Source organism: Rhinatrema bivittatum, chromosome 5, assembly GCF_901001135.1.
Source record: "Rhinatrema bivittatum chromosome 5, aRhiBiv1.1, whole genome shotgun sequence".
Classification (NCBI taxonomy): Eukaryota; Metazoa; Chordata; class Amphibia; order Gymnophiona; family Rhinatrematidae; genus Rhinatrema; species Rhinatrema bivittatum.
In genome coordinates, this window is record NC_042619.1 from 297,213,332 (window position 1) to 297,237,844 (window position 24,513).

The 24,513-nt window shown below is 43.2% G+C and overlaps 1 protein-coding gene across 3 annotated transcripts in view; it reads right to left on the minus strand.

Moving 5' to 3' along the window:
* SLC4A5 (solute carrier family 4 member 5) overlaps positions 1-24,513 on the minus strand; it is a 161,716-nt gene that overhangs the window by 56,016 nt on the left and 81,187 nt on the right. For all 3 annotated transcript variants that reach the window (XM_029604158.1, XM_029604159.1, XM_029604160.1), the window contains 7 exons: positions 13,369-13,526; positions 12,454-12,541; positions 11,728-11,882; positions 10,831-10,971; positions 5,811-5,985; positions 3,831-3,964; positions 2,359-2,630 (listed from right to left, as the gene is read on the minus strand). In XM_029604158.1, coding sequence (XP_029460018.1) covers positions 2,359-2,630; positions 3,831-3,964; positions 5,811-5,985; positions 10,831-10,971; positions 11,728-11,882; positions 12,454-12,541; positions 13,369-13,526 — 1,123 coding nt within the window. The remainder of the gene's footprint in view (positions 1-2,358; positions 2,631-3,830; positions 3,965-5,810; positions 5,986-10,830; positions 10,972-11,727; positions 11,883-12,453; positions 12,542-13,368; positions 13,527-24,513) is intronic.

A 24,513-nucleotide genomic window follows, 5' to 3' on the forward strand; every position in this document is an offset into this window, starting at 1 on the left:
CTACCCCAGGTGGAATGCTATCCATAGCAGTCTCTAAATACTGGAGAGTTTTCTCTTCCAATTTTGCTGTCATGGTCTGAACATTTTAGTTTCCCCGACATTTATTTATTTATTTCTACTTATATCCAACCAATGCCAATGGCTCTAGGTGGCTTACAAAGTTACATACACTACAGTCTGAACTGGTTGAGCTAATCATAAGCTATGCACAGAGATTCTCACACCCTGGATAATCACATCCCAGAACAATGGGGTATGGGAGCCTGGCAAGTACTCTTACTTCTATGCTGGCCTATCCAGTTGGGGTTGTCAGTAGGAGCTGACTGGTCGAGTATTGTTGCTGGTCACTTGTTTACAGGCAAGGGTCATGCCCTTCTCATGGTTTATCTGTACTCTCCAGTTCCCTCCGGATTAGAGTTCATCAGCACTTGCATGGGAGAGCTGACAAGCTCCACCACAATCACAAAGGTGGAGAAACCAGACTGTGGACTATTTACAAATTTACATCTTTAGGGTCACTGCTTGCTTGAGGACAGTTGTGGACAAAGTTCTCTATCTCTCCACAAGTAAGTCAGATTAGTGGACCTGGATCTCGTGACCAGTGTCATTCCACTCCCCTTGGTGGCAGTCTCTCAGGTGGCCTGGGACATTCTGGCACAGAGTGTGCCTGATGGACAGTCTCAGTTGCTTCTAAGGCAGCCTCTGTGGTAATCTTCAGGTGCTGACATACCCACTGTCACACAGGGGTCCAAACTAACCACAAACAGCTCAGGTAATACAGTTCGGATACTTCAGCGCCTGTCTTCCCCTAAGGCTGTAGCTATTTCCAGCCTACATCTTTTAAATGGTAGAAAAGGCTTTGTGGACTATCCCTGCGGTGAAGGACATCTTGTCATAACTGTTGCTGGTACACCTGTGGGGTGCACTCAGCTCTTTCAAATATGGTGGCTGAAATGTCTGCATAGCTGGCCCTTCCATCAGTGTTTGCAGCTTGAAAGGCAGCCTGGCTGCTGCTTGTCAGTATATTCCTGAGGTATGAAGTCCACATGGAATCTGGCCATCCTGATAGCTCGGCAATTCACTCAAAATTGACCAGTCTGGGTCCTTGCATGGAGCCTTCTTAAATACCATGGGAGATAGTGGGGTAGTGGGGTAGTAACTTGTAGCACTTGTGCTATCTGGGTCAGTAACAGCTGTTGCTGACTGAATTGTTCTCATAGCACCTGCTGCTGGATATACTGGTTCTGTATCACTGTCATATGTTACTGTTGTCCCTCTGTGAGGGCCTCCAGTAGTTGCTCCATTTTGACTTAATGTGCTCTAATTCCACAGAAGCTTCTCTCTCTCTCTCTATAAGGCTGCTGCCCTGTTCATGAACACAGGAAAACAAAAACTTTCTCTTTTGTCTTGGGGAAGGGAGATAAAAACCCTAGCCTGTCTGGCTCTAACTCACTACATAACCCTGTCTGTCCAGACAAGGCTAGCCCCCTTTTCCCGCTATTCTTTCTGGGCTGCCGCTGCAGTCAGGCTCGCCCCCCCCCACACATAGAAAAAACTGTTGGTTTTTTTGTTGGCGTGGGTCTCCAATCTGTGCTGCTGTTTAGATCAGAGATTCCACTGCTGCCACCATATGTGATGCTCTGCGAATGATCTTGGGCTTTAGAAGGGGGATGGAGGACAGAACAGTCTGTCCAGCCTTTCTGCACAGAAAATGCTTTATTCACAATGAAGCAGAACAATAACAGAAATAGCCTGCTTACCTCAGCAACTTAAATCAAGACTTCCAACATTTACAGTCGTGGCAAGATATCCGCCTTCTTCCACCCCAGGGTTTCTCTGTTCCCTCCTAGTCTTTCTCTCTTAATCCCTTGCTCAGGGAAATGCCCTGGAACTGGGATTCACTTCTGGGCTGTACCTTAAGGTAGACTAGGCTAAATATCTGGTCCTGGTCTTTTAAGGGGGTCTGACATATACTGCTTTACACTTCTCTTCTTTGAGCTCTATTCATATTCCATTCTTCTTGGCCCTCTCTCTATCTTACGCCCGTCTTGCTCCTCCCTCCACCTTTTGCCTTTCAAGGCACTCCCCCCACCTTCTGGCCTTCTCTGCTTATTTCTTGCATGTCTTGTTTATGAAGGTTGACTACAGTGTAAGGTCCAAGCAGCAGAGACAGTCTCCTGCGTGTTTCTGTACATTACTGCATATTTCTGTTAGCACTACAGAAATGCTAAGTAGTAGCCGTAGCACCGCTTGTCCTTTGTCGCTGTCTCTCTCCATTACTCTTGCATTCCCTTCATGTACGCATGGAGAACCCCTAGCTGAGTCACTGACCCGATTTTCCCCAAGGCTTCATCTCACCTTGCTCTGGGGCCGCACATTCACACTTGTACATGGTCACAAACTCTGGCTGGTAGTCCGAGTTGATGGGGTAGTATTTGAAGGCGCCAATCATCTTTTTGATGGCATCATAGATGAAGATGAAACTGATGAGGGTGGAGAAGCCTTCTTCAGTGAATCGGGTAATGTACTTTATGATAAAACTGGCATCGGTGGCGACCAGGAGCAGGCACTGCAGGGCTGAGTGCAGGCCGATCCAGAGGCGGAACTCCAGGTAGTCAAAATTGTTGCCTCTGGGAAGGTTAAGAATTAAATATTAGACAGCCTGTGCGAGTGATGCTACAGTACACCAAAAGGATTAAAAATAAGCCTGGATCCTCTGCGTGCTGTGTATTATTTCAAAAGTATCACATAGCATGTAGTAATAGATACACTTTTCACAATGAAACTGTTGCTGTGAAGTTATTATCAGTAAAGCTTTTTCTTTTAGGACTGGGTAAGTCTTCTCCTGCTCCTTTATCCTTCCAGCTCACTCAGAACTGGGACTGCGATCTGGCACCATAAGCCTTCATTTGCAATTACCCAGGTGTGTTTTATCCCTATGTTATATCCCTTTACCTCATGAAGATTCACTAATAATTTAGATTTGCTGTAGGTTAATCTTCCTCCTGCTGCTTTGGGCTTCCAGCTCAGTTGTAACCTTTGTTGGGCCTAGGGTACCATGAGCCTTCATTCACATTCCCCCTGCCCCATTTTGGATTCACCCCCTTCCTTCTAGCCCAGCCATTGCAGAGACAGACCTTGGTCAGGGGCCACAGACCATGAGATCCTCCGGTATATGGTCTACACCCTGGGTGTGGACACAAGGTGTCCGCCATCATGTTCCAGCCGATACTCCCTCCCCACAGGGCTATGAACGCTGCCACTGCAGCATCCTCAGCCTCAGCCAGCCCAGAATGCAGAGATTAGACTTCATAATCAATGGAAATTCCCAAATCCTTTGCAATGATTGCAGACCCATGCACGCTCCCATCGCAGCTCATGTTTGGAACTTATATTATATGACAGCTTCCAGAATACAGATAGAAAATTAAGAACCATGTTAATAACATTATTATCCAATAGCAGCTGTGCGAACTGCAGTGTGAGGGGGTAAAATGGTTAGCCAACGTCACACCACAGAATCATGTTCAAAAGAAGGATCTGAACGAGTTCTCTTGACTCATAATTTTATGCCTCAGTCACTATCCAAAACAGTCTCCCTTACAGTCATCCTGAGGCTAAAAACTGTGTGCCCTCTGCTGAAACAGCAGGAAGTGCCCTCACACTACCCACACTTCACCCACAACTTTAGCCAAATGACAGGCAATAATAGTCCTGCTACCTCATACCTGCTCAGCCTTCCCCCCTCACATACATGCATCCTGTGCTACTGTACCGTTCCTCCCTCTCCCCAAACTATGAGCCTGCTTATAATACAGAGTTCCACGCACTTGCTGAAATCGTAGAGTAGCTTCTCAAAGATGAGAATGGGACCCGTACTGCTCAGGATTATGAGGGGCTGTCCAGCAAAGAGGCAGAAGACAGAGCCCGCCATTGCTGTTCCAAGGAAGCTCTCCATCACCCCCTATGGAAACATCGATGGTTGAGAATGAAAACAGCGTCAGAGATTTACACAGCACTGCACACCACAAGTGGAATAATGAATACCAGTAATAAACCACTAACAAGGAGCAAAGCAAAAACTAGCACATTCTAGAAGGGCCTGAACGACCTTTAAACCTGCAGTCCTTACTGGGATTTGGAATCATGGACTGACTAACACAACATTGTGTCCGAGGTACGGGTCCACCATCAGAAAAGAAGGCGCCGCTCACATTAAAGACTTCACTCGCTAAAATAAATCCATGTGCTTTTCTGATGGTGGACCAGTACCTCGGACACAATAGAGGTTTTTCTGTGGCCCCTGAAGCAGGCAGAGCGCCTCCGAAACATGGCCATTGTCGGGCAAGCAGAGCTGGACCCATGAATAGCGGCAGGAATCAGCATTTTGAAGTTAAGAGGATCTCTGAGGGAGGGGTAAGGATTGTAAAGCTGATGTGGATGAGCAAACTAGATAACTAGGGGAGATATAATAGAGGTCTATAAAATAATGAGTGGATTGAAATGAGTAAATGTTTACTCTTTCGAAAAGTACAAAGACCAGGGGACACACAATGAAGTTACTGGGTAATACATTTAAAAATAATAAGAGAAAATGTTTTTTTACTCAAGGCATAATTAAGCTCTGGAATTCGTTGCCAGAGGATGTGGTGAAAGCTATTAGTGTAGCTGCATTTAAAAAAGGTTTGGACAAGCTCCTGGAGGAAAAGTCCATTAACCATTATTAAGCTAGAGTTGCAGAAATCCTCTGCTTATTCTTGGGATAAGCAGCTTGGAATCTCTCTACCCCTTGGGATCCTGCCAGGTACTTGTGGCCTGGATTGGCTACTGTTGGAAACAGGATGCTGGGCTTGATGGACTTTGGGTCTGACCCAGTATGGCAAGCCTTATGTTCTTAAGCTGTATGATCTTTTTTATGCCAACATGTTTCTTTGCTTCTCTCACCATATATTTAATATATTCAGGTAGGTAAATGTTCTTGGATAGCTGTAAACCTGCTCTCCACCATGACCAGACTAATCTAGATAAGCTTACATGGGAAGCACTAAATATCAACACCATACAGCTATGTTTAAACCTCATCCTGGAATGCTCCCATGTTGTTTTTTTTAATATGTGGATTAGCTGGGTTCTGCCAGACTGGGAAATCTTTTTGGGAAATCTGAGTTGCTGTTGAAAGAATCTGTCGACAGAGAATCAACTGAAATGCATCAGAAGGAATTTCCACTTTCCTAATGTGAAGGAGTCTGCATCCAGCTTGCAGTTACCATCCAGGGGAAGTACCCAGGGAGGATCCTGTTTAAGATTACTACTGCCAGGGGGTGCAGATTTATCAGTGACTGTATCTGTGATTTATGTGAATATTATATCTGTATTGAAGTCTATTATTTCCAGCGTGTACCTGCTGTGAATTTTCATCTGCAATCAGGTTAACCAGTGAAAGGTTTTCTTATTTTGAATAACAGCTGATTCGTGTGCAGTGTGATTATTTTACTGGAAGACAGTAGAAGAGCTTCAGGCAGTCTAATAACCTTGAAACATTCTACCTTTGCCCCTGTTGGGAAAAGAACCCAGGAGTGTGGGCCAGAGTGTGATTCCGGCGCTCCCAGCTGATCCCCTGTACCAGACGAATCATTGGAACTGGGCTTACATGGTGAAGGCCTACTGCAATGTTCCATGGCAGATTCCTAAGCCAAATTCCATTAGATTCCACCTTACTGTTGGGAGCAAAGGCAGCCAAACAAAGAGGCTCCCATTAAAGCCCATCTGCTGCTCCCCAACCTCTCCATTCCCCGTCACAAGCCGCTTACCTGATAGTTGTCGGTTGCATCTCCAAGTAGACCTCCAAATGTTATTGCGTTTGTTATACAGCCCAGGTAGATGAAGAGAATGGCCGAGATGGACTGGATGTGAAAAGCTTCATAGAAATCACTGGGAAACCAAGGCAGCTTCCTCTTGATATCCAAGCACAAACCACCACAGAACCTAAAGAAAGCAGGGTGCATCATATCCACAGAGGTTACATACGATGTGCTGTTTGGGCTACTAGATTGGCACCTGTCCCTTAAGACAGGCTGAGACAATATCAGTTTGCTCCATTGCGTTTAAGAATTTGTCATTGTGTTTTCCTTAAGAAAAAGTAGGACCACAAGTCCATGTACAGATGACAATAAGATTAGGATTCTTCAGTTTGTCCTTTATAACCTAGAACCATCTTCTAACCCTATATATTGCATATGTTTCTGTGTTCATGGTAATACTTCTATATCATCATATCTCACAGTTTATATTTATAGGACCAGTCCTTTGTGATTCCCTCCACAGCTTGCATCATTTCAAAGTATACTTGTGAGCTAACTGGGCGACACATTTGATTGTTGGCTTTTGGTTAAGGTTGCTGAATGGGCCAAGCCAGAGTCAGATTTAGGCATAGGCAACATAAACATGTGCCTAGGCACCCAAAAAACCGCGATCCTCACTGCTGTTCTCTTATTCGCAGGAACAAAACCCCATGCTCCAGTTCTTCTGCCTATGGGTGCCATAAATCTGATCTTGATCAAAACTCCTCACAAAAACAGAGCAAATCCTGGTCTTAACCTTCTACCCCATTATACAAAAAAAAATTAGACTCAATTGTAACTGCAAGTTCATAAATGAAATGTGTCAAACCAAGACTGGCACAGACAGCCCTGTCCCTGAACACACTTGAATTTCTGGAGAGCATACTTGTAATCTGTGACACAGCAAAAGACTCACTGCAAAGCCAAAACTCTCCCCCTGTACATTTTACATCCCCCAACACACATTTGTTTATTAAATATTTAAACATATATTGAAACATACAGAGCAAAGATACAAATCAGAAACAAAATAAACATAGGAGTCATCAACATAGACACATCCATCATAGATAGATATATCCTCCATATCCCAATCCTAAAATAGCATGCACCTTCCAATTCAATCTCCCATTAAGCAAACAGATATAGTTTGAAAGATTTATGACAATTAGAAACATTTTCTTAACTTTACCTGTACAGCCCCTAATTAAATAAACAGCTTTTCCCTTCTGAATAATATCCAGAATATCCATAAATCAGATCTCTTTACTGTTTTTTTTCTGTTCTTTCCAGTGTAAAGTGATCATTTGTGCCTGGGAAGACTATAGCAATAGGAGTATACTTCTATCCACCTGGCCAAAATGATGAGACAAACAATGAAATGCTAAGAGAAATTAGGGAAGCTAACTAAATTGGTAGTGCAGTAATAATGGGAGACTTCAATTACCCCAATATTGACTGGGTAAATGTTACATCAGGACATATTAGAGAGATAAAGTTCTTGGATGGAATAAATGACAGCTTTATGGAGCAATTGGTTCAAGAACTGACGAGAGAGAGAGTTATTTAAATCTAATTCTTAGTGGAGCACAGGATTTGGTGAAAGAGGTAACGGTGATAGGGCTGCTTGGCAATAGCGATCATTACAATGGAAGGGGAACAATAAGCAAATCCACAGCTCTAGCACTAAACTTTAAAAGGGAAACTTTGATAAAATGAGAAAAATAGAAAAAAACTGAAAGGTGCAGCTACAAAGGTTAATAGTGCACAACAGGCATGGACATTGTTAAAAAATACCATCTTAGAAGCGCAGTCCAAATGTATTTCATGCATTAAGAAAGATGGAAGGAAAGCCAAACGATTGCTGTATGGTTAAAAGGTGAGGTGAAAGAGGCTATTTTAGCCAAAAGATCTTCTCTGAAAAATTGGAAGAAGAATCCATCTGAAGAAAATAGGAAAAAGCATAAGCATTGGCAAGTTAGATGTAAAACATTAATAAGACAGGCTAAAAGAGAATTTGAAAAAAAATTGGCTATAGAGACAAAAACTCATAATAAAAACTTTTTAAAATATAGCCAAATCAAAAAGCCTGAGAGGAAGTCAGTTGGACCATTAGATTATTGGGGGTTTAAAGGGGCACTGAGGGCAGATAAGACCGTTGTGGAAAGACTAAATGATTTCTTTGCTTCGATGTTTACGGAGGAGGATGTTGGGGGAATACCTGTTCCGGAGATGGTTTTGAAAAGTGATGATTCAGATGAACTGATCCAAATCACAGTGAATCTGGAAGATGTAGTAGGCCAGATTGACAAACTGAAGAGAAGCAAATCATCTAGACCGGATGGTATACCCCATTGTTCTGAAAGAACTATAAAATGAAATTTCAGACCTATTACAAGTAATTTGTAACCTATCATTAAAATCATCCATTGTATTTGAAGACTGAAAGGTGGGCAATGTAACTCTGATATACAAAAAGGGCTCCAGAAATGATCCAGGAAACTATAGATCAGTGAGCCTGATTTCAATGCCAGGAAAAATCATGGAAACTATTATTAAGAATAAAATCACAGAACATATAGATAGACATGATTTAATGGGTTACAGCCGGCATGAATTTACCCAAGAGAAGTCTTGCCTCACAAATCTACATTTTTTTGAAGGGGTTAATAAACATGTGGATAAAGGTTAACCAGTAGATGTGGTGTATTTGGATTTTCAGAAGGCGTTTGACAAATTCCCTTGTGAGAGGATTCTAAGAAAACTAAAAAGTCATGGGATAGGAGGTGATGTCCTTTTATGGATTGCAAACTGGTTAAAAGTCAGGAAACAGAGAGTAGGATTAAATAGTTTGTTTTCAAAGTGGAAAAAGATAAACAGTGGAGTGCCTTGGGGATCTCTTCTTGGACCAGTGCTTTTTAATATATTTATAAATGATCTGGAAAGAGGGATGATGAGTGAGGTGATCACGGAAAGGATAGTAAACGATCTACAATCCAGTAAGTTGCTGGACCCGAGGAAGCATGGATTCATCAGAGGAAGGTCCTGTCAAACAAATCTGATTGATTAAGTGACTAGAGAATTGGATCAAGGTGACTAGCATAGCAGGATTAAAACAGGTTTGAACAAGTTCCTGGAGGAAAAGTCCATAAAGCATTATTAGCAGGGTAGACTAAAGAAAGCTATCCCTGGGAGTGAGTAACAGGAATTATATTTTTATGGGATCTGCCAGGTACTTGTGACCTGGATTGGCCACTGTTGGAAACAGGATACTGGGTGAAGGTGCCGGATAGGTGTCCTCAATGGTCTCATGAGTGGATTTACTCATGGTTAGTAGATCTTCTGAATCTCTTTGATTCAATCTCATTCTCTAAGTTTTCTGTTTCTCTCGGATCTCTGATGGGAGGGATCTCCTGGAAGCGACGGTATATAAAATGTCTAAATAAATAAATAAATGTAAACATTTTGGCAAGATCATCATTGGATAGCATTAATCCACCCAATTAATGAAACAGCAAATCAGATTCCATGTGTCCCACCAGGGACATCATATTATGCCTAATAGAATTATTTAACTGTAGGGATCCTCTAGACCTCTACTACTCAGTTGGCCCTAGATTAAGCCCTAAATTAGGATTAGATAGGAGGTAGGAGTTGGCAGAGAAACCCTCCTCCTTTGAGATTGCCTGGGTTGCTCACCAGCTTGTATAAAAGCAGAGGGAGCATGAGGAGGAGTGCAGCAGTTTTTAGTTGGCAGTGTTTGAGTTGAGTTTGGAGAAGCAGGAGAGTATTAAAGTGATTCCTCTTTTTAGGCCCCACAGCCTGATACCAGGGGAAGAGGCATATTTCTGACCAGTACCCCCTCGGTCTCTGGGCGTGGAAATAGAGTTTTTGGGAGAATCCGTTTTATTATGGAGCCTGGTTCTGCCTCAGGAGGATTTCCCTCTGCCAGGAGGAGGTCAGGATAAGGTGCTGTAATACAAAGGAGGGATAGCAGTGTCTTGCCAGAGAAGAAAGGAGGATTTTTGGAGAAGAGGTTTGTTCCTGTTTGCTTGGAAGGAATTTTTGCCACCAGTTCCTGCCCAGGAGAAGGAGAAAATATTTTGTTTTTTTGAAATTTTTGGGACTTTCAAACCCAGAGAAAGAAATGAGGCGATCCCAGTCCCCACAGGGAGCCCGTCCTCTATCATTCAGGGGTGTTGGGTTTACTTTCCAGTACTTGCCATTGGAAGGGACACTAACTCAGCTGTCTGGGTCTGAGACAAGCAGTACATTTTTTAAGTTTGCGAAAACTCAATTGGAGATTTTTGTTGCAAATTGGACTGAAGATATTTTTAGTTTCAGTAAAGTTTTGTTGGAACACCCCACAGGCATGTCCAGTGTCTTTTGTGAGAAGCGCTGAAAAATGTGCAAAAAAGCAGAATATAATTCTAAATAAATAAAAAGATGCCCCTAAAGCAAGGACATCCCATCTGCAAGAGAAAGAGAAGGAAAGGCTGTGTTCCCCCTCCCCTGGCACCCAGGGCCTGTGGACTGTGAGGAGAGAGAGCGAGAAGGAGTTTGTGGCCCCGGGACAACTGTGTACCCCTCTATTCAGGACACCCACCGAATAGGGGATTACATACATTTTTGACTACCTACATCACTAGATATTGAAATGTTTGTATTTCTAATGTAAGAGTTAGGCCTTGAGATCTTTCTGCATCTATGAGGCGAACCAGGTCAGTCAAAATAGAGATTTCTCCCAATTAATGGGAAGACGACACATAAACTTCTCCCAGATCTTCATCACTGTGAGTAAAGCTCACCTTGGGTCCTTCTCTATAAATGACGGGACTGCTGTTTATTTGCTATTTCATAGCTCATCTCGTTCCTGAGCAAAAGGGAGGTTTAGATAAGGCATTCTTATATAAGGAATGTCTTAGAAGAGCAAAATGGAAGGCTGACAGTCCACTTTGCAAGCTGATCATCTGGGTTCTACTTCACTTACCTTCCAGTCCAGACAAGCTCTTCTCCAATCTCATGTGTTGCTGGTAAGTCCCCATCTTCACTTCCACCTCCACCACTTCCTCCTCCGCCTCCTATGGAGTCATTTATTGGTCCTGCTTCATTCACAGAAAATACAGACTTCCTGCAACAGGAATCCAGCAGCCATCTTTAATGGGGTACCTCATCCTAGTCAACTGAAACTTTTGGCTAAGCAGTCAAAAATATAATTAGCCAGCTTTATATGTGGCCCCTCTTTGGTCTGGACTATGAATTACCCCTATGCTTGGGGTGGGGAGTACAACATGAGAAATTATATTTACTAATATGATTTATCTTTGGGTTCATAACCTGAGTGGGGGATAAAACAGGGTCCTGGTCACCCTGATACCATATTTCTGTGCCCTTCCCAAACAAACTCTCACTTGTGGCACCACAGACCAGATAAAATCATCACACCAGAATAAACAGTAATGAATCCTTTTACTAGTATTGTGTAAGTAGACAGTAAATCACACCAGAACATTAAATGGGAAAAGTACAGTAGTAAATAGAGATGTGAATCGGTTCCGGAATAGTTTCCGGTATCGTGTTCGTAGAACCGCGGGAAATCTTCGTTTCCCGCAGTTCTGACCGCTTTTCCCTAGCCGAAAAAAAAACAAACCACCCGACCCTTTAAATCTAATTATTTAGAATCCACCACCCTCTCGACTCCCCCAAAACTTTCCTAAAGTACCTGGTGGTCCAGCGGGGTTCCTGGGAGCGATCTCCCGCTCTCGGGCCGTCGGGTGCCAGTAAACAAAATTGCGTCGAGGCCCTTTGCCCTTACCATCTTGTTACCCAGCTTCCTGCTCTCTTGGATCTTTTTTGAATAATTTGGTTAATTCATAGTGTTGCCCACCTTTGATCAGCTGACAGCACTTTCTTTGGCGGCTCTATTCGGATGGTTGGATCCCATTCTCCGGGAGGCAAGACAATAACTTCATTGAGAAACTCATCGATTCCTGCTATAATGTCCTCCCTGTCTCTAGCTTTGTAAGCCACATCACTGAAAAGCTAAATTAAGAGAAGAGAAGTATGCAGATAAATGAATAGCGATGCAGAGAGGCACACTGTTTAACTGGAAAAATAAAATTCACAGGTTGCCTCTTCTCTATGATTCAGGGCTGCTGCGGCCAATAGAAGGCATTGTGGGAGATTGATCTGGAATTCTACTACCTGGAGAAGAAGAGGAGAAACAGTAGCAGTGTAGTTAATATAATCTGCCCATTTATAATACAAAACACAGAGATGGGTGCAAAAAATCCTAATTCTGGATTTGTGACCTTGTTATTGGATCTGTGATATTCCCAGATTATTTAGATGTCATCTTGGATTGCAAGCACCAAACTCAGCCCATCGCTGGGAAGTACCTCAATTCTGAGTGGGGCTTGCAATCCTGATCTAGAAGTACAATTATTATTGATTTTTTAACCTCACATCAATATCACCTGCATTTTCCCATCTCTGTTCTTGTCAACTGCAACATGCAAACTAGGGCCCATCTTGCTATACTCAACGGCCAGCCACAAAAAGGATGTGGACTAACTCAAAGACAGGCCCGAAAGAGGACTCACAACCAACTTACATCATCCACCAGTAGGGTTGCAATAGCTCTCCCAATTTCATTGTAGGATTTGGCTTTACCAGTGGGACCCAGAAAAATAAACAGAAACCTGCCGAAGTGAATAAAGGAAGAGAGAAATCCAAATTACAGTCATTTCTGCAGTAACAATAGTTTCCAAAAGTTTGGGCTCTAGTCCATATTTTGCCTAGAAGGTACAAAAAAGAAGAACAGCCTCACCAAATAACACCTTTAGATGTTTGTTTCAGTTTCCAACCTTTTACTTTGAGCCTTGGAAACAGCATTCGATTAGAGAGGTAGATAGCCAATGATGGCTAAGGTGGCCAGTTAGCTCCATTTGAAAGGTTTCAGGCTGATCCAGTCCCTACTGCATGCATGGGGGAAATCAGGACTACAAATACATGTGTAAAATGGGGTATGACCTCGACTGGATCAGACTGACCAGCAGAAATGGAGCCAGCCAGCTGCCAACCCTAGTAATGGCTTCTCCCATTCTGCCTTTCCATTCTAGCCCTCATCAGTGATTATGAATAACCTCCAGCATTTTCCCCAGGGCATATCAACCACTGCTACAGGACTTTGCACCTGAGAAAGCTTTATACACCTTGGGATTAGTGCTTTTAGGGAACCGATTAGAATACTTCTGGTCTAGATGTCTGGCAAAACTCAGAGTAGCATGGGTCCCAGATTTTATTTATTTATGGTTTTTATATACCGATCTTCTTACATTATATGCAAATCAAATCGGTTTACAGAGAACAGTTGAATAAACTTGCTTGGGGGCAATTACATATAACGAAGAACTTTTTGAATAACATTTTGAAGAACTTTTTGAATAACAACTACCATTCCTGCATCCAGCCCCCTCCTTTCAACACTTGTAAACCTCCTAGTTTCTTGTGTTAACTGCTGGGTTACCTGGTGGGAACAGGGACTTCTGTTACCCCGCCCAGGGTGATAGACTGCATCAGTCTAACAAAGGCCACGAATGGCTTGTCCAGAAAATCCACTTCTCCCACCAACACGTTGGAGGCCTCAGCGTCTCTAGGGATCTTCTTGATAAATTTATTTTTTAGCTGGAACAAAATATTTACATGAAAAAAATTATATTTTGCTTGTTAAATCTCTCGCTCTATGACCTTTTATGTATCGGAAGAGCAAAGCATTGTTTCCCCTGTGAACACAAAATGTGAGGAACCCCCTCAGTACATTTGACTCTATATCTTCTAGAAACACACAGACAGATCTTGACAGTTGTATAACTGAAATTTAACCTAGTCAGATATTGTTCATAATATTACAGTACTACATTTTTAAATATTAGAATGCGTTACAGCAGACATACTGCTGGTTGATTACTGTCTCTTAAATTTCCATTATTATGTTTTCACGCAACATCTTGCTTCATTTTTCTAAACTGGAGGAAAATCTTTCTCAATAAAAATATTTTTGTGTGATTGTAATTTGAAATTCATAGGTGCTTTATATTATGTTACTTGGTATTGTGGTTGCTGCCTCTTATTGCTGTTGTGAACGCGGGGGTGTGGTTGCTTGCTCTGGAGAGATGTGAGCCCTTGGACCACAGCGTGGCTCAGGGAGGCACACACCATGGAAGGTGAGAGTATCCAAGCACAGGCTGGAGCTGAAACAAGGCTGGGCGTGGAACATCACAGTAACTGGTGCAAGGCAGGCTCAGACCTCCACGCACAAGTGAGACCCTGCAATGCAATGCTGGTCTCAAGAATAGCCCTCCGGCCACTCAGTAGCCCTTCCGTATCTGCTGTTTGGAAACGACTAATGTGTGAGGCCAGACGAAGGCTGAGGGCCGGATCATGACAAGACGTGGAACTGAATGAAGACTCAAGGAACTTAGAAGACTCAGATGATGTCACTTCGACCTGGCCCAGAGAACAGGTTTTGATGCCGGAGCTTTGGCTTGGATCCAGGCCCAATGCCACAACCCGGCCTGGAGGCCATGTCCTGACGCTGAAGCCTCAGTCTGGACCCAGGCCCAATGCTGTGACCAGACCTGGGTACATCAAAATGGCACTGTCTGCTGGGGTGAATGCACCGGAGTTAATTAACTCCTGCGTGACCCAAGCAGACAGCATCATTTGGCTTGCAAGTGCCGAAGAAAGAAGAGGACCAAGAAGAGGCTCCGAGGCCTAGGCTGAGGCCCCGGTGTTGGGACCCGGCCTCCGTGTCAGGTCATAGTATTAGGCCTAGGCCTGAGCCTTGGCCTCAACCGAGACCAAGGCCCTGGTGTCGGGCCTGGGTCCGAGTCAGGTTGCGGCATCGGGCCTGGGACCAGGCTGAGTCCCTGGTGTCGGGGCCCAGTCTCTAGGCCAGGTCACAGCCTCCGGCTTGGGTCTGGGCCCCAGCCTAGGCTGAGGCCCCACTGTTGGGACCCAGCCTCCAGGTCAGGTTGCGGTGTCGGGCCTGGGTCTGGGCTGAGGCTCCCACATCGGGACCCGGCCTCCGGGCTGGGTCATGGCATTGTATCTGAGTCTGAGCCACAGCCGAGGTCGCAGCAATCTACTGCGCCCTTGACCTACGCAAGGCTGAGGTTGTGGCCTGGGCCTAGGCAAAGCTGGCAGATCCCCACCGGACTGGGTAAGTGGGGGCCAGGAGATCTCAGCCCTAGGATTTTTTTGGGTAGGCGGGCGGGAGGCCCCAGGAGGTTTTGTTTTCATTTTTTTGTCCATTTTTTTTTTTTAAATTGCTTGATTCATTTTTTTCTCATGAATGAAAATGAATCAAACAATCCACAAACTGAAATTCGTAGAAAAAGCACCTCCTGAAAATGAACCGAAAACAAAAATGAATTTTTTTCTCCTGGACAACCCTAATGCAGGGTGAAATATAAAAATACCATTTTGGAAGCACAGATAAAATATATTCCATACATTAAAAAAAGGTCAAGGAAGACCAAACAACTGCCATCATAGCTTAATTTTGAGATAAAGGAAACAGTTAAAGGGCATCGTTCAAAAAATGAAAACCAGACCCACATGATGAAAATAGGCAAGAGCCCAAGCATTGGCGTGTTAGATATAAAACAGTAGTAAGATAGACCAAGAGAGAATTTAAGAAAAAGCTTGCTAGAAAGGCAAAAACTAATAATAAAAACATTTTCATATACATTCAAAGCAAAAGTGAGTTAGTTGGGATGCTAAATGACCGAGGATAGAAGAGATGTTCAGGGAGTACAAGGAAATAACTGAAAAACTGAATGAATTTTTTGCTTCGTTCTGAGAAGAATGTTGGCAACATAGTCATATCTACACCTGAAACACTGTTTAATGGTGGATATTCTGAACAACTAAAACACATATCTGTGATAATGGCAGACGTAATAGATCAAATATTGACAAACTAAAGAGTAACAAGCTACCAGGACCAGATGGCATTCATCCCAGAGTTCTAAAAGAACTAAAACATGAAACTGCAAACATGTTGCTAGTAATCTGTAACCTATCATTTCATATAGCCATGATAATTGATGACTAAAAGGTGGCTAATGTGATGCCAATTTTTAAAAATGGCTCTGGGGTGATTCAGGAAACTATAGATCGATAAGCCTGATGTTGGTACGAGGCAAATTTGTAGAAGGTATTCTTAAAAACAAAATCCCTGGCCACATAGGTAGACATGACATAATGGGGAAGAGTCAACATGGTTTTAGCAAAGGGGTATAAATAAACATGTAGATAAAGGTGACATGGTTGATATGGTGTAGGCGGATTTTCAGAAGGCATTTGACAAAGTCCCTTATGAAAGACTCCTCAGGAAATTACAAAGTGATGGGCTAGGAGGCAGTGTCCCCTTGTGACCCCTTCCTGGGAGGCAGGTTGCACGCCGATGGGGCCATAAACTTATTTGTAAGCTCTTTGGGGCTGTAACCCTGGCTAGATGTTCCTGCAGTCTCTTTGCTCAGTGAATGGATTCTCTTTTTTTGTGTGCGTGTGGGGGAATAGTTAATGTGACAGTGAGAGGGGGTTTCACTGTCTTTGTTTATCCATGGAAAGGGGTATGTGTCCTTTTTCAATACAGTATTCTTCTCTCTATCTGGGCAGAAATAACTTGTACCTGGGCAGGGAAGCATCCGCCCTCCAGGGCATGGAAAAGTGAAGTTCCCAGGTGGACAGAGGTTCCTATGTGGGCAGGAAACCCCTCCAGCACTGACAAAAATGTTAAAACTGTCCTTGGCACAGAGAGGCAATTCTCTTTCTCCCCCCGGGGTGTAGACGCTGGATAGGTGTCCTCAACGGTCTCATGAGTGCATTTACTCATGGTCAGCAGATCTTCTGAATCTCTTTGATTCTATCTCAATCTCTGTTTCTCTCTGATCACTGATGGGAGGGATCTCCTGGCTTTGCCGGTGCTAGCTATTTTGCTGCCCTGTGCAAACAATTATTGTGCTGCCTCCCTCCTCCCACACACACACACTTTATTCACTCTCTGTCTCAGACTTGCCAAAAAAAGCCCAGTTCCTTCCAGCGACCTAAACTTTAAACATTGTCTCCCCTGTACTCTCCGGGTCCTCACCCCCCTCCCCTGGAAACCATTGCTGGTGCAAGAGTATTAGTTGCCTTCGGCAAATCTTATACTCTTGCACCCCCCGCCTCCTGCTCACGCCACATACACATTTAAAGAAGAACAGTCAAAGTACAGTCTTCTGAGGTAAAAAAATATCACAACAAGTATTTGCATGCACTTCTTTGGTGCCAACCAGAACACCCTACAAAAAGAAGACACTTGGAACCCATATAACATTAGGGCTACTGTAATGCCCGTTAGGTGTATTTATTTTTTTATTTTATTTATTTAGGTGTTTTATATTCCGTCGCTCCAAAAAAGATCCCAACGGTTTACAAAAATCAGCATTCTTATTCTTGGTCAACATTCACATACTGGGTCAGCATTCAAACTCTAGGTCAACACAAAAGCAAATATATATTCTAATTCATTTTAATACATATTCTGGATCAATGTAGCGGCAAATATATCATCTAGTTCATATTTACACATTTTCTCGGTCAACCCAATATCAAATACAAATTCTAATTCTATTGACATTACCCTTTATACTGTTCAATCCTTACTGTTCACGTTGATGTTGTTATCTCTGGTACTGACAGGAAAGTTACCAGCATATTGCTATTATATGTTAAATCATATGCTTTTCTAAAGAGCCATGTTTTCAATTCACGTTTGAAGCTTTTTCTGTTATCAGACGTAATGACTCTGGAACAGAGTTCCACAGCTTCACGCCTGCTACTGAGAACATTCGGGCTCTTATTTGTATTATGTGTGTTCCGTGTTATGGGCATCTTTAGAAGTCCTTTGCTTTGCGATGTTAGGGTTCTTTGTGGTGTTTAAGGTTGAAATGTCACTCCTATTAAGCTTGGGTCAATGCTGTTGATGATAATAAAGATAAGAGTAATACTTTATAATGAATTCTGGATTGCACAGGAAGCCAGTCCAGTACTATCAGCTAAGGGGTGATGTGGTCAAATTTCCTTGTCCCTAGTAAGAGTCTAGCGGAGGCATTTTGAGGTAACTGTAGAGATTTTAATATTCCTGAGGGTAGGCCTAATAATAGGGAGTTGCGGTAATCTAAGTTTGAGAATATTAGTGATTGTAAAACAGTGCAGAAGTCTTGTATTGCTAGTAATGGTTTCAGTATTTGTAATATTATCAGCTTGGAATATCCTGTTTTAATTTGCTTATATGTTTTTTCATTGTGGCGTTCTCATTGATCTGTATTCCTAGGTCCCATACTTGATCTGAGGGAATAATGTTAGAAATTCCCAGGTCTAGGGGTTGGCAGTTTGATTATCGTGGTATCTCTCCTTAACCACACAAATTTTTTTGGAGTTTTGCATTAGTTTGACAGAAACCTTGAGACAATTTTTGAGGCAACATTGATATTTGCTTCTGTTGTGGCCTGGCTCTACTTTGTGCTCTTACTGATTGGTTCAGTTGTGCATTTGGAATTGCTGTTGTCGGTATTATTTTATCTATCTATCTATAAGTTTTGTTATAGAAATTGAATGATCTTTTGTAATAGTGGACAATACTTTGAAATCCTCGGTTCAGTGAGCGGTGGTGGACAAAAAAAGGAAACAATGTTAGGAATTATTAGGAAAGGAATGGAAAATAAAACAGCGAATGTCATAATGCTCTTTATCACTCCATAATAAGTGCAGTTCTGGTTTCCACATCTCAAAAAATTATAGTTGCATTGGAAAATGTACAGAGAAGGCTGGCCAAAATAATAAAGGGGATGGAATGGCATTCCACGCTTCAGCTGTCCCATCTGTATTCATACTGTACATGTACTGCATCAGGGCAAAGCCTACATGGGGTATAGTGTGGATCAGCAATGTATGTCGAATCATGATGATAGGACTGTTAATGTATACATGTGTGCGTGTGCTGGGGGAGAGCGAGGTAATTAGAGGGTCTCAGTGGTAGAATGGCAGGTGCTGCAGGGCAGGAGTGAGCTGCACTGGCAGGGTTATTTGTGTGTGCGGCGGGGGGCAGGAGGGTAATTGCCTCAGTACTGGAAATAATAATACAGGAAGTCCTCAGACTCACAACATAATTGGTTCCAGAAATCCATGTCTTAAGTCAAAACATTGTGAGTTGAAATCAATTGTCCATAAGAACAATGGTATAAATAGGGGACTGGTGCCAGTACAAGGGGCCTATGCCCTATTTTCATCAAAATAATCTGCCTTTTAATAATATATAGTAGTGTAGAAAACAAAGACACATTTTAAAGCATTACTTTTTTTGGTCTGAAAGGAAAGTACCAAGGACACTGCAGCAAAACAGTTTTGAGGAGAGGAAAGTCCCTGCTACTCTTCCTACTGACATCAACTCCTCGCTAGGCCTTTATGGTCACCAGCACACTGATGCGTCTTGTTGGGAGAAGTTGAAACAAATTTTGTAACTTGAAGTTGAAACAAATTTTGTAACTTGAATAATGCTATCAATTTAGAAATGTAACTCTGAACCGTAATGGGAAACGTCTTCAGACGAGGACATCCTATACATATGACATTGACTACCGAGAAATGCAGGAGAAAAATAATAAGAGTTCATTGTGCCTGAGTTGCCTTATGTAGCTTACACCGTTTTCCAGAGGCATGTGCCTGACATTGGAGGATCTTTAGATTCAGGATCCTTTGTTCCCTTCAGCGATTTCCCCCATTAGTTTAGAAGAACTGTATAATACCAGGCAGGTTGTTATTCTAATCTGTAGAACCAACATGAGAAGAGACATGTGAGCAAGGCGGTGAGGTTTTGCTGGATTCTCTTAATCTTTTAAACCCACACGGAAAAATTATTCTGGCGCGGCTGGCCATAGGTGAGTTCAGGTCTTAACAGTAACCACTAAGCTTTATGGAAATGCTTAAAACGTTTCTTTGTAGTGTGCACAATGGACTGATTAAAAACAACATTCTTAGGGACCAAATGCATTGCATACCTTAGCATTAACTCACTGAGCACAATACTGTAGTTAATGAACACATGTTAAAGAAAGAAATCAGACAATAATAAAGATTTACAGTATTGTGAGCTCAAGATTTTCCTCTGCCACTGACTCTCTGTGTGACCCTGAGCTCATCACCTTATCTCCCTGTGCCTCAGTCACTGACTGTGTGATCCTGAGCTCCTCACTTTATCTCCCTGTGCCTCAGTCACTGTCTGTGTGACCCTGAGCTCCTCACTTTATCTCCCTGTGTCTCAGTCTCTGACTCTCTGTGTGACCCTGCGCTTCTCACTATCTCCCTGTGCCTCAGTCACTGACTGTCTGTGTGACCCTGAGCTCCTCACTTTATCTCCCTGTGTCTCAGTCACTGACTCTCTGTGTGACCCTGAGCTCCTCACTTTATCTCCCTGTGCCTCAGTCACTGACTCTCTGTGTGAAATTGAATCCCTCACTTTCTCTTCCCTGTGCCTCAGTCACTGACTGTGTGACCCTGAGCTCCTCACTTTATCTCCCTGTGCCTCAGTCACTGACTCTCTGTGTGACCCTGAGCTCCTCACTTTATCTCCCTGTGCCTCAGTCACTGACTCTCTGTGAGACCTGAGCTCTGTGTGACCCTGAGCTCCTCACTTTCTCTCCCTGTGCCTCAGTCACTGACTCTCTGTGTGACCCTGAGCTCCTCAGTTTATCTCCCTATGCCTCAGTCACGGACTCTCTGTGTGACCTGAGCTCCACACTTTATCTCCCTGTGTGATCCTGGGCTCCTCACTTTATCTCCCTGTGCCTCAGTCACTGACTCTCTCTGACTCTGAGCTCTTCAATTTATCTCCCTGTGCCTCAGTCACCAACTCTGTGTGACCCTGAGCTCCTCACTTTATCTCCCTGTGCCTCAGTCACTGACTCTCTGTGTGACCCTGAGCTCCTCACTTTCTCTCCCTGTGCCTCAGTCACTGACTCTCTGTGTGATCCTGAGCTCCTCACTTTATCTCCCTGTACCTCAGTCACTGACTCTCTGTGTGACCCTGAGCTCCTCACTTTCTCTCCCTGTGCCTCAGTCACTGAATCTCTGTGTGACCTGAGCTCCTCACTTTATCTCCCTGTGCCTCAGTCACTGATTGTGTGACCCTGAGGTCCTCACTTTCCCTGTGCCTCAGTCACTGACTCTGTATGACCCTGAGCTCCTCACTTTATCTCCCTGTGCCTCAGTCACTGACTCTCTGTGTGACCTTCAGCTCCTCACTTTCTCTCCCTGTGCATCAGTCACTGTCTCTCTGTGTGACCCTGAGCTCCTCACTTTATCTCCCTGTGCATCAGTCACTGACTCTCTGTGTGACCCTGAGCTCCTCACTTTATCTCCCTGTGCCTCAGTCACTGACTCTGTGTGACCTGAGCTCCTCACTTTATCTCCCTGTGCCTCAGTCACTGACTCTGTGTGACCCTGAGCTCCTCACTTTATCTCCCTGTGCCTCAGTCACAGACTTGATGTGACTGTCATGTGAATGAGTGTCCTTAGATGGAAGACACTAGTGAAAACCCTTCCTTCTAGGGGAGTGGAAAATGGACCCTTAGTGATGGGTACTGAATTCTCCTGTCCTTCTGTGGTATTCCCAGAAATCCCTCAGACAGAGAAACCCATAACAGAAAAAACATGTTCTTCTCAACCTCTCCTTCTGACACAGAACTCCTCCCAAAGAAAAATAGAATCTAAAATCTTCTAGAAATCACAGAAAAATCCTCTCAGAAAGGCAAGAACTGCTGCCTCTCCCTATCCTTCAGGCAGGCTGGTGGTAAAGTCCTCCTGAAGGAAGAAACAGGATGCCTCTTAAATCAGTAAAAGACAAATCTTCCACCACCCAGACAAACCCTGCCTGATTGATTGGGTGCAGGGCTGCAGATCTCTTTGCCTCTCCCTCTCTGATATCAAGCTGTGAAGCCCGAATTTGAGACCCACTCCAATACAATTTTTCTACTCCAAAATCAAAATAGCCACCAACTCCCTTCTCTGCCTGCATTTATGTAAGTTGGGTGACCAATCCCAACAGCTTTGTAGGATGTGCTGGAAAAGAATGATCTAGCTATCCTACTCCCTAAATCCTACCTTACAGCCTAAGCTAGGAACAAAATCAGAATGGGTACCCAAGAGGTCCCTATAATATTGATTGTGAATATTTTGAAAAATCCACCTGGCAAGCATGGGAAGTCATACATTAGCTCCTTCAGCCTGCTTTGCTAATTTCCAATTTTCTTCCTCTTATTACCTTCCACATTGTCATTTTCTTTGTTTTGGAAATAGCAGATCCAGGTGCACTTTGTCTCCTTCAACCATGGGCATCAATCAATAAGTTATTATTATAGGAACTTTGTGGCAATGAGAGGTTCACGCGGCATAATGATGGTACAGGGTGGATCAGTTTTCAGTGGGTCACTGGGAGGAGCTGGTGTATGGAGTTGGAAGAGACATCTTCCAGGGAGCAGCCGAGGCAGTCAAAGGGTTGGGCTTCTCAGGGCTGCTAGCAAGTGAGAGAGCCGTTCCCTCTCTTGTTCCATCTGAAGGTTGGAGTGGTTTCTTCAAGGGAGCCAGTTGCATCCAGACTCAGGAGGGAGTCTTATCCCAAGCTCGAAGGCGTAGGCTTCCAAGAGACTGGGTCTTCCAACTATCTTTGAATGGGAGAAGATTTTCTTGGTTTCAAGCAGTTCAAGGGCAGAAGATACCTTTCGGGAGAGCTAGAAGAGCTCTCTTGTCTGGCCCTAGTACTCAAGCAGTTTGAAGAGATATCCTTATATTTTGGGACTGTATGGGAGTTACTTTATGAGAAAGACTATTTCTCTCCCTTTTTGTATTGCAAAACTGCTGGACTGATTGCTTTTATCTTCAGTAAAATGTATTTTGATTTGAAACACAACACTTCGAATGTGAGCTGTTTTTAGCCTGTTCCCTATAGCAGAATCTGGTTTCCAGACGCTGCACTGAGCTAATAAGTACGCTCCAACTTCTGAAGAGTTGCCCCTTGTGAAAGGGCACTTGCGTTATTTTATGGCAGAAAGCAATGCAGCTTTTCCATAGAAAAGTAGATAGTAACACCACTTCCCGAGGCTACTATGGAAACTAATTGTAGGATAATTTAACCACGTCATTCAACCCTCATTGCTTGCACTGACGTACAATAACATTGTCTATAATCTCAAGCTTGAAACTTTCGTTAAAGCCAGGCAGTCATAGTCACCCTGCATAATCTTCCCAAATCATCCAAAATGAAGAAGGAAGTAAACACCTTCCTACAATTCAAGTCTTTACTTAGAACTTGGGGGGGGGGGGGGGGGGGAGGGGCAGGGTTTAGCTCTAGCCTGTCCCACTAATGGGTACGTTTGCCAGATGTCAGTGTAGACCTCAAAGATTTGTCTTTTAGGCAACATCAACTACACCACAGCAATAAGGGCTCACACCCACGCTACCCATCACTCTAGTGAACATCCAACTCTCAGTGTAGGAAATTACCTGTTATAAATGTCCACTTCTGCTATGAATTTCTCTACAAACCTTAGATTTAACTCTCTCACACATAAAATGTCCTTAATTTTGCCTGGAGTGTGCTATCTGCTCCGTTCTGTGTAGAGTTTTCTGTTGCTAAGTTCACGGCAGTAACCTAACCAAGAATATTGTAGAAGACTCCAACTGCTAACTTCTTTACCAAAAAGTATTTTTCAAGATTTGTAAATAGAAACTACCAGAACCCAATGAAGAATTAAATTAAATTTAATAATTTTGCATACTGCAATTTCAGGAACAACTTACTCAGAGCATTTAATAAAAAAACACAGCAATAAAAACAATTAAAACAATCATGAAAAACACATAGAACCTAAAAAAAATTAAGACATAACCATAAAACAAATCAGGAGTTTGCAGGCCGAAATATGTCATTTTGTGTTGTGCCATTGTAGCCTACTTTTAGTAAGAAGAAAACGACACTATCAAAAATTATCACTTGTAACACTGAAGGACTGCCAATTGGGTGCTGTCTCTTTAAGTGCTGCAAACACATTCCAGAGCTGTAGTGAGTTTGGGGCATGTGCAGGCAGATCACTGCTTCCTTAGCAAGACAGAGGAAGTTCCCTGCTCTGCCCTGAAACTAAAGAAATTGTTTATAATTAAGGATCCATTCTGTGAAGGACTTAGAGTCATTGAATTGCCAGAGACTGAGGGTCCCCTTGGCTGGAGGCTGTTGTAACGATAGTTCAGCCGATAGCAGCTGAAGACATGCTGACATCATCTCCCACCCTTCAGCATTCAAATGGTTCCACAGTAGGACACAAGCTGGGGCTTTGTTATTAGTGCAAAGACTGTGTTAAGATAGGAGTCAGCCACTGATTTAATACCAGTTTAAAATCTTTGAGCAGCATTTCATGTCTACAGTATTCATATGTTTCAGGAGTGAGCAGATTGATCAAGTTTGCTAATCATTCAGTAATGTTTAATGCTGTTACATGCTAATGAGGTGTGTAGTTTCATTATGTGTGCTGGGCTATCAGTTGAACTGCAAGGCTCCACAGACTTAACCTTG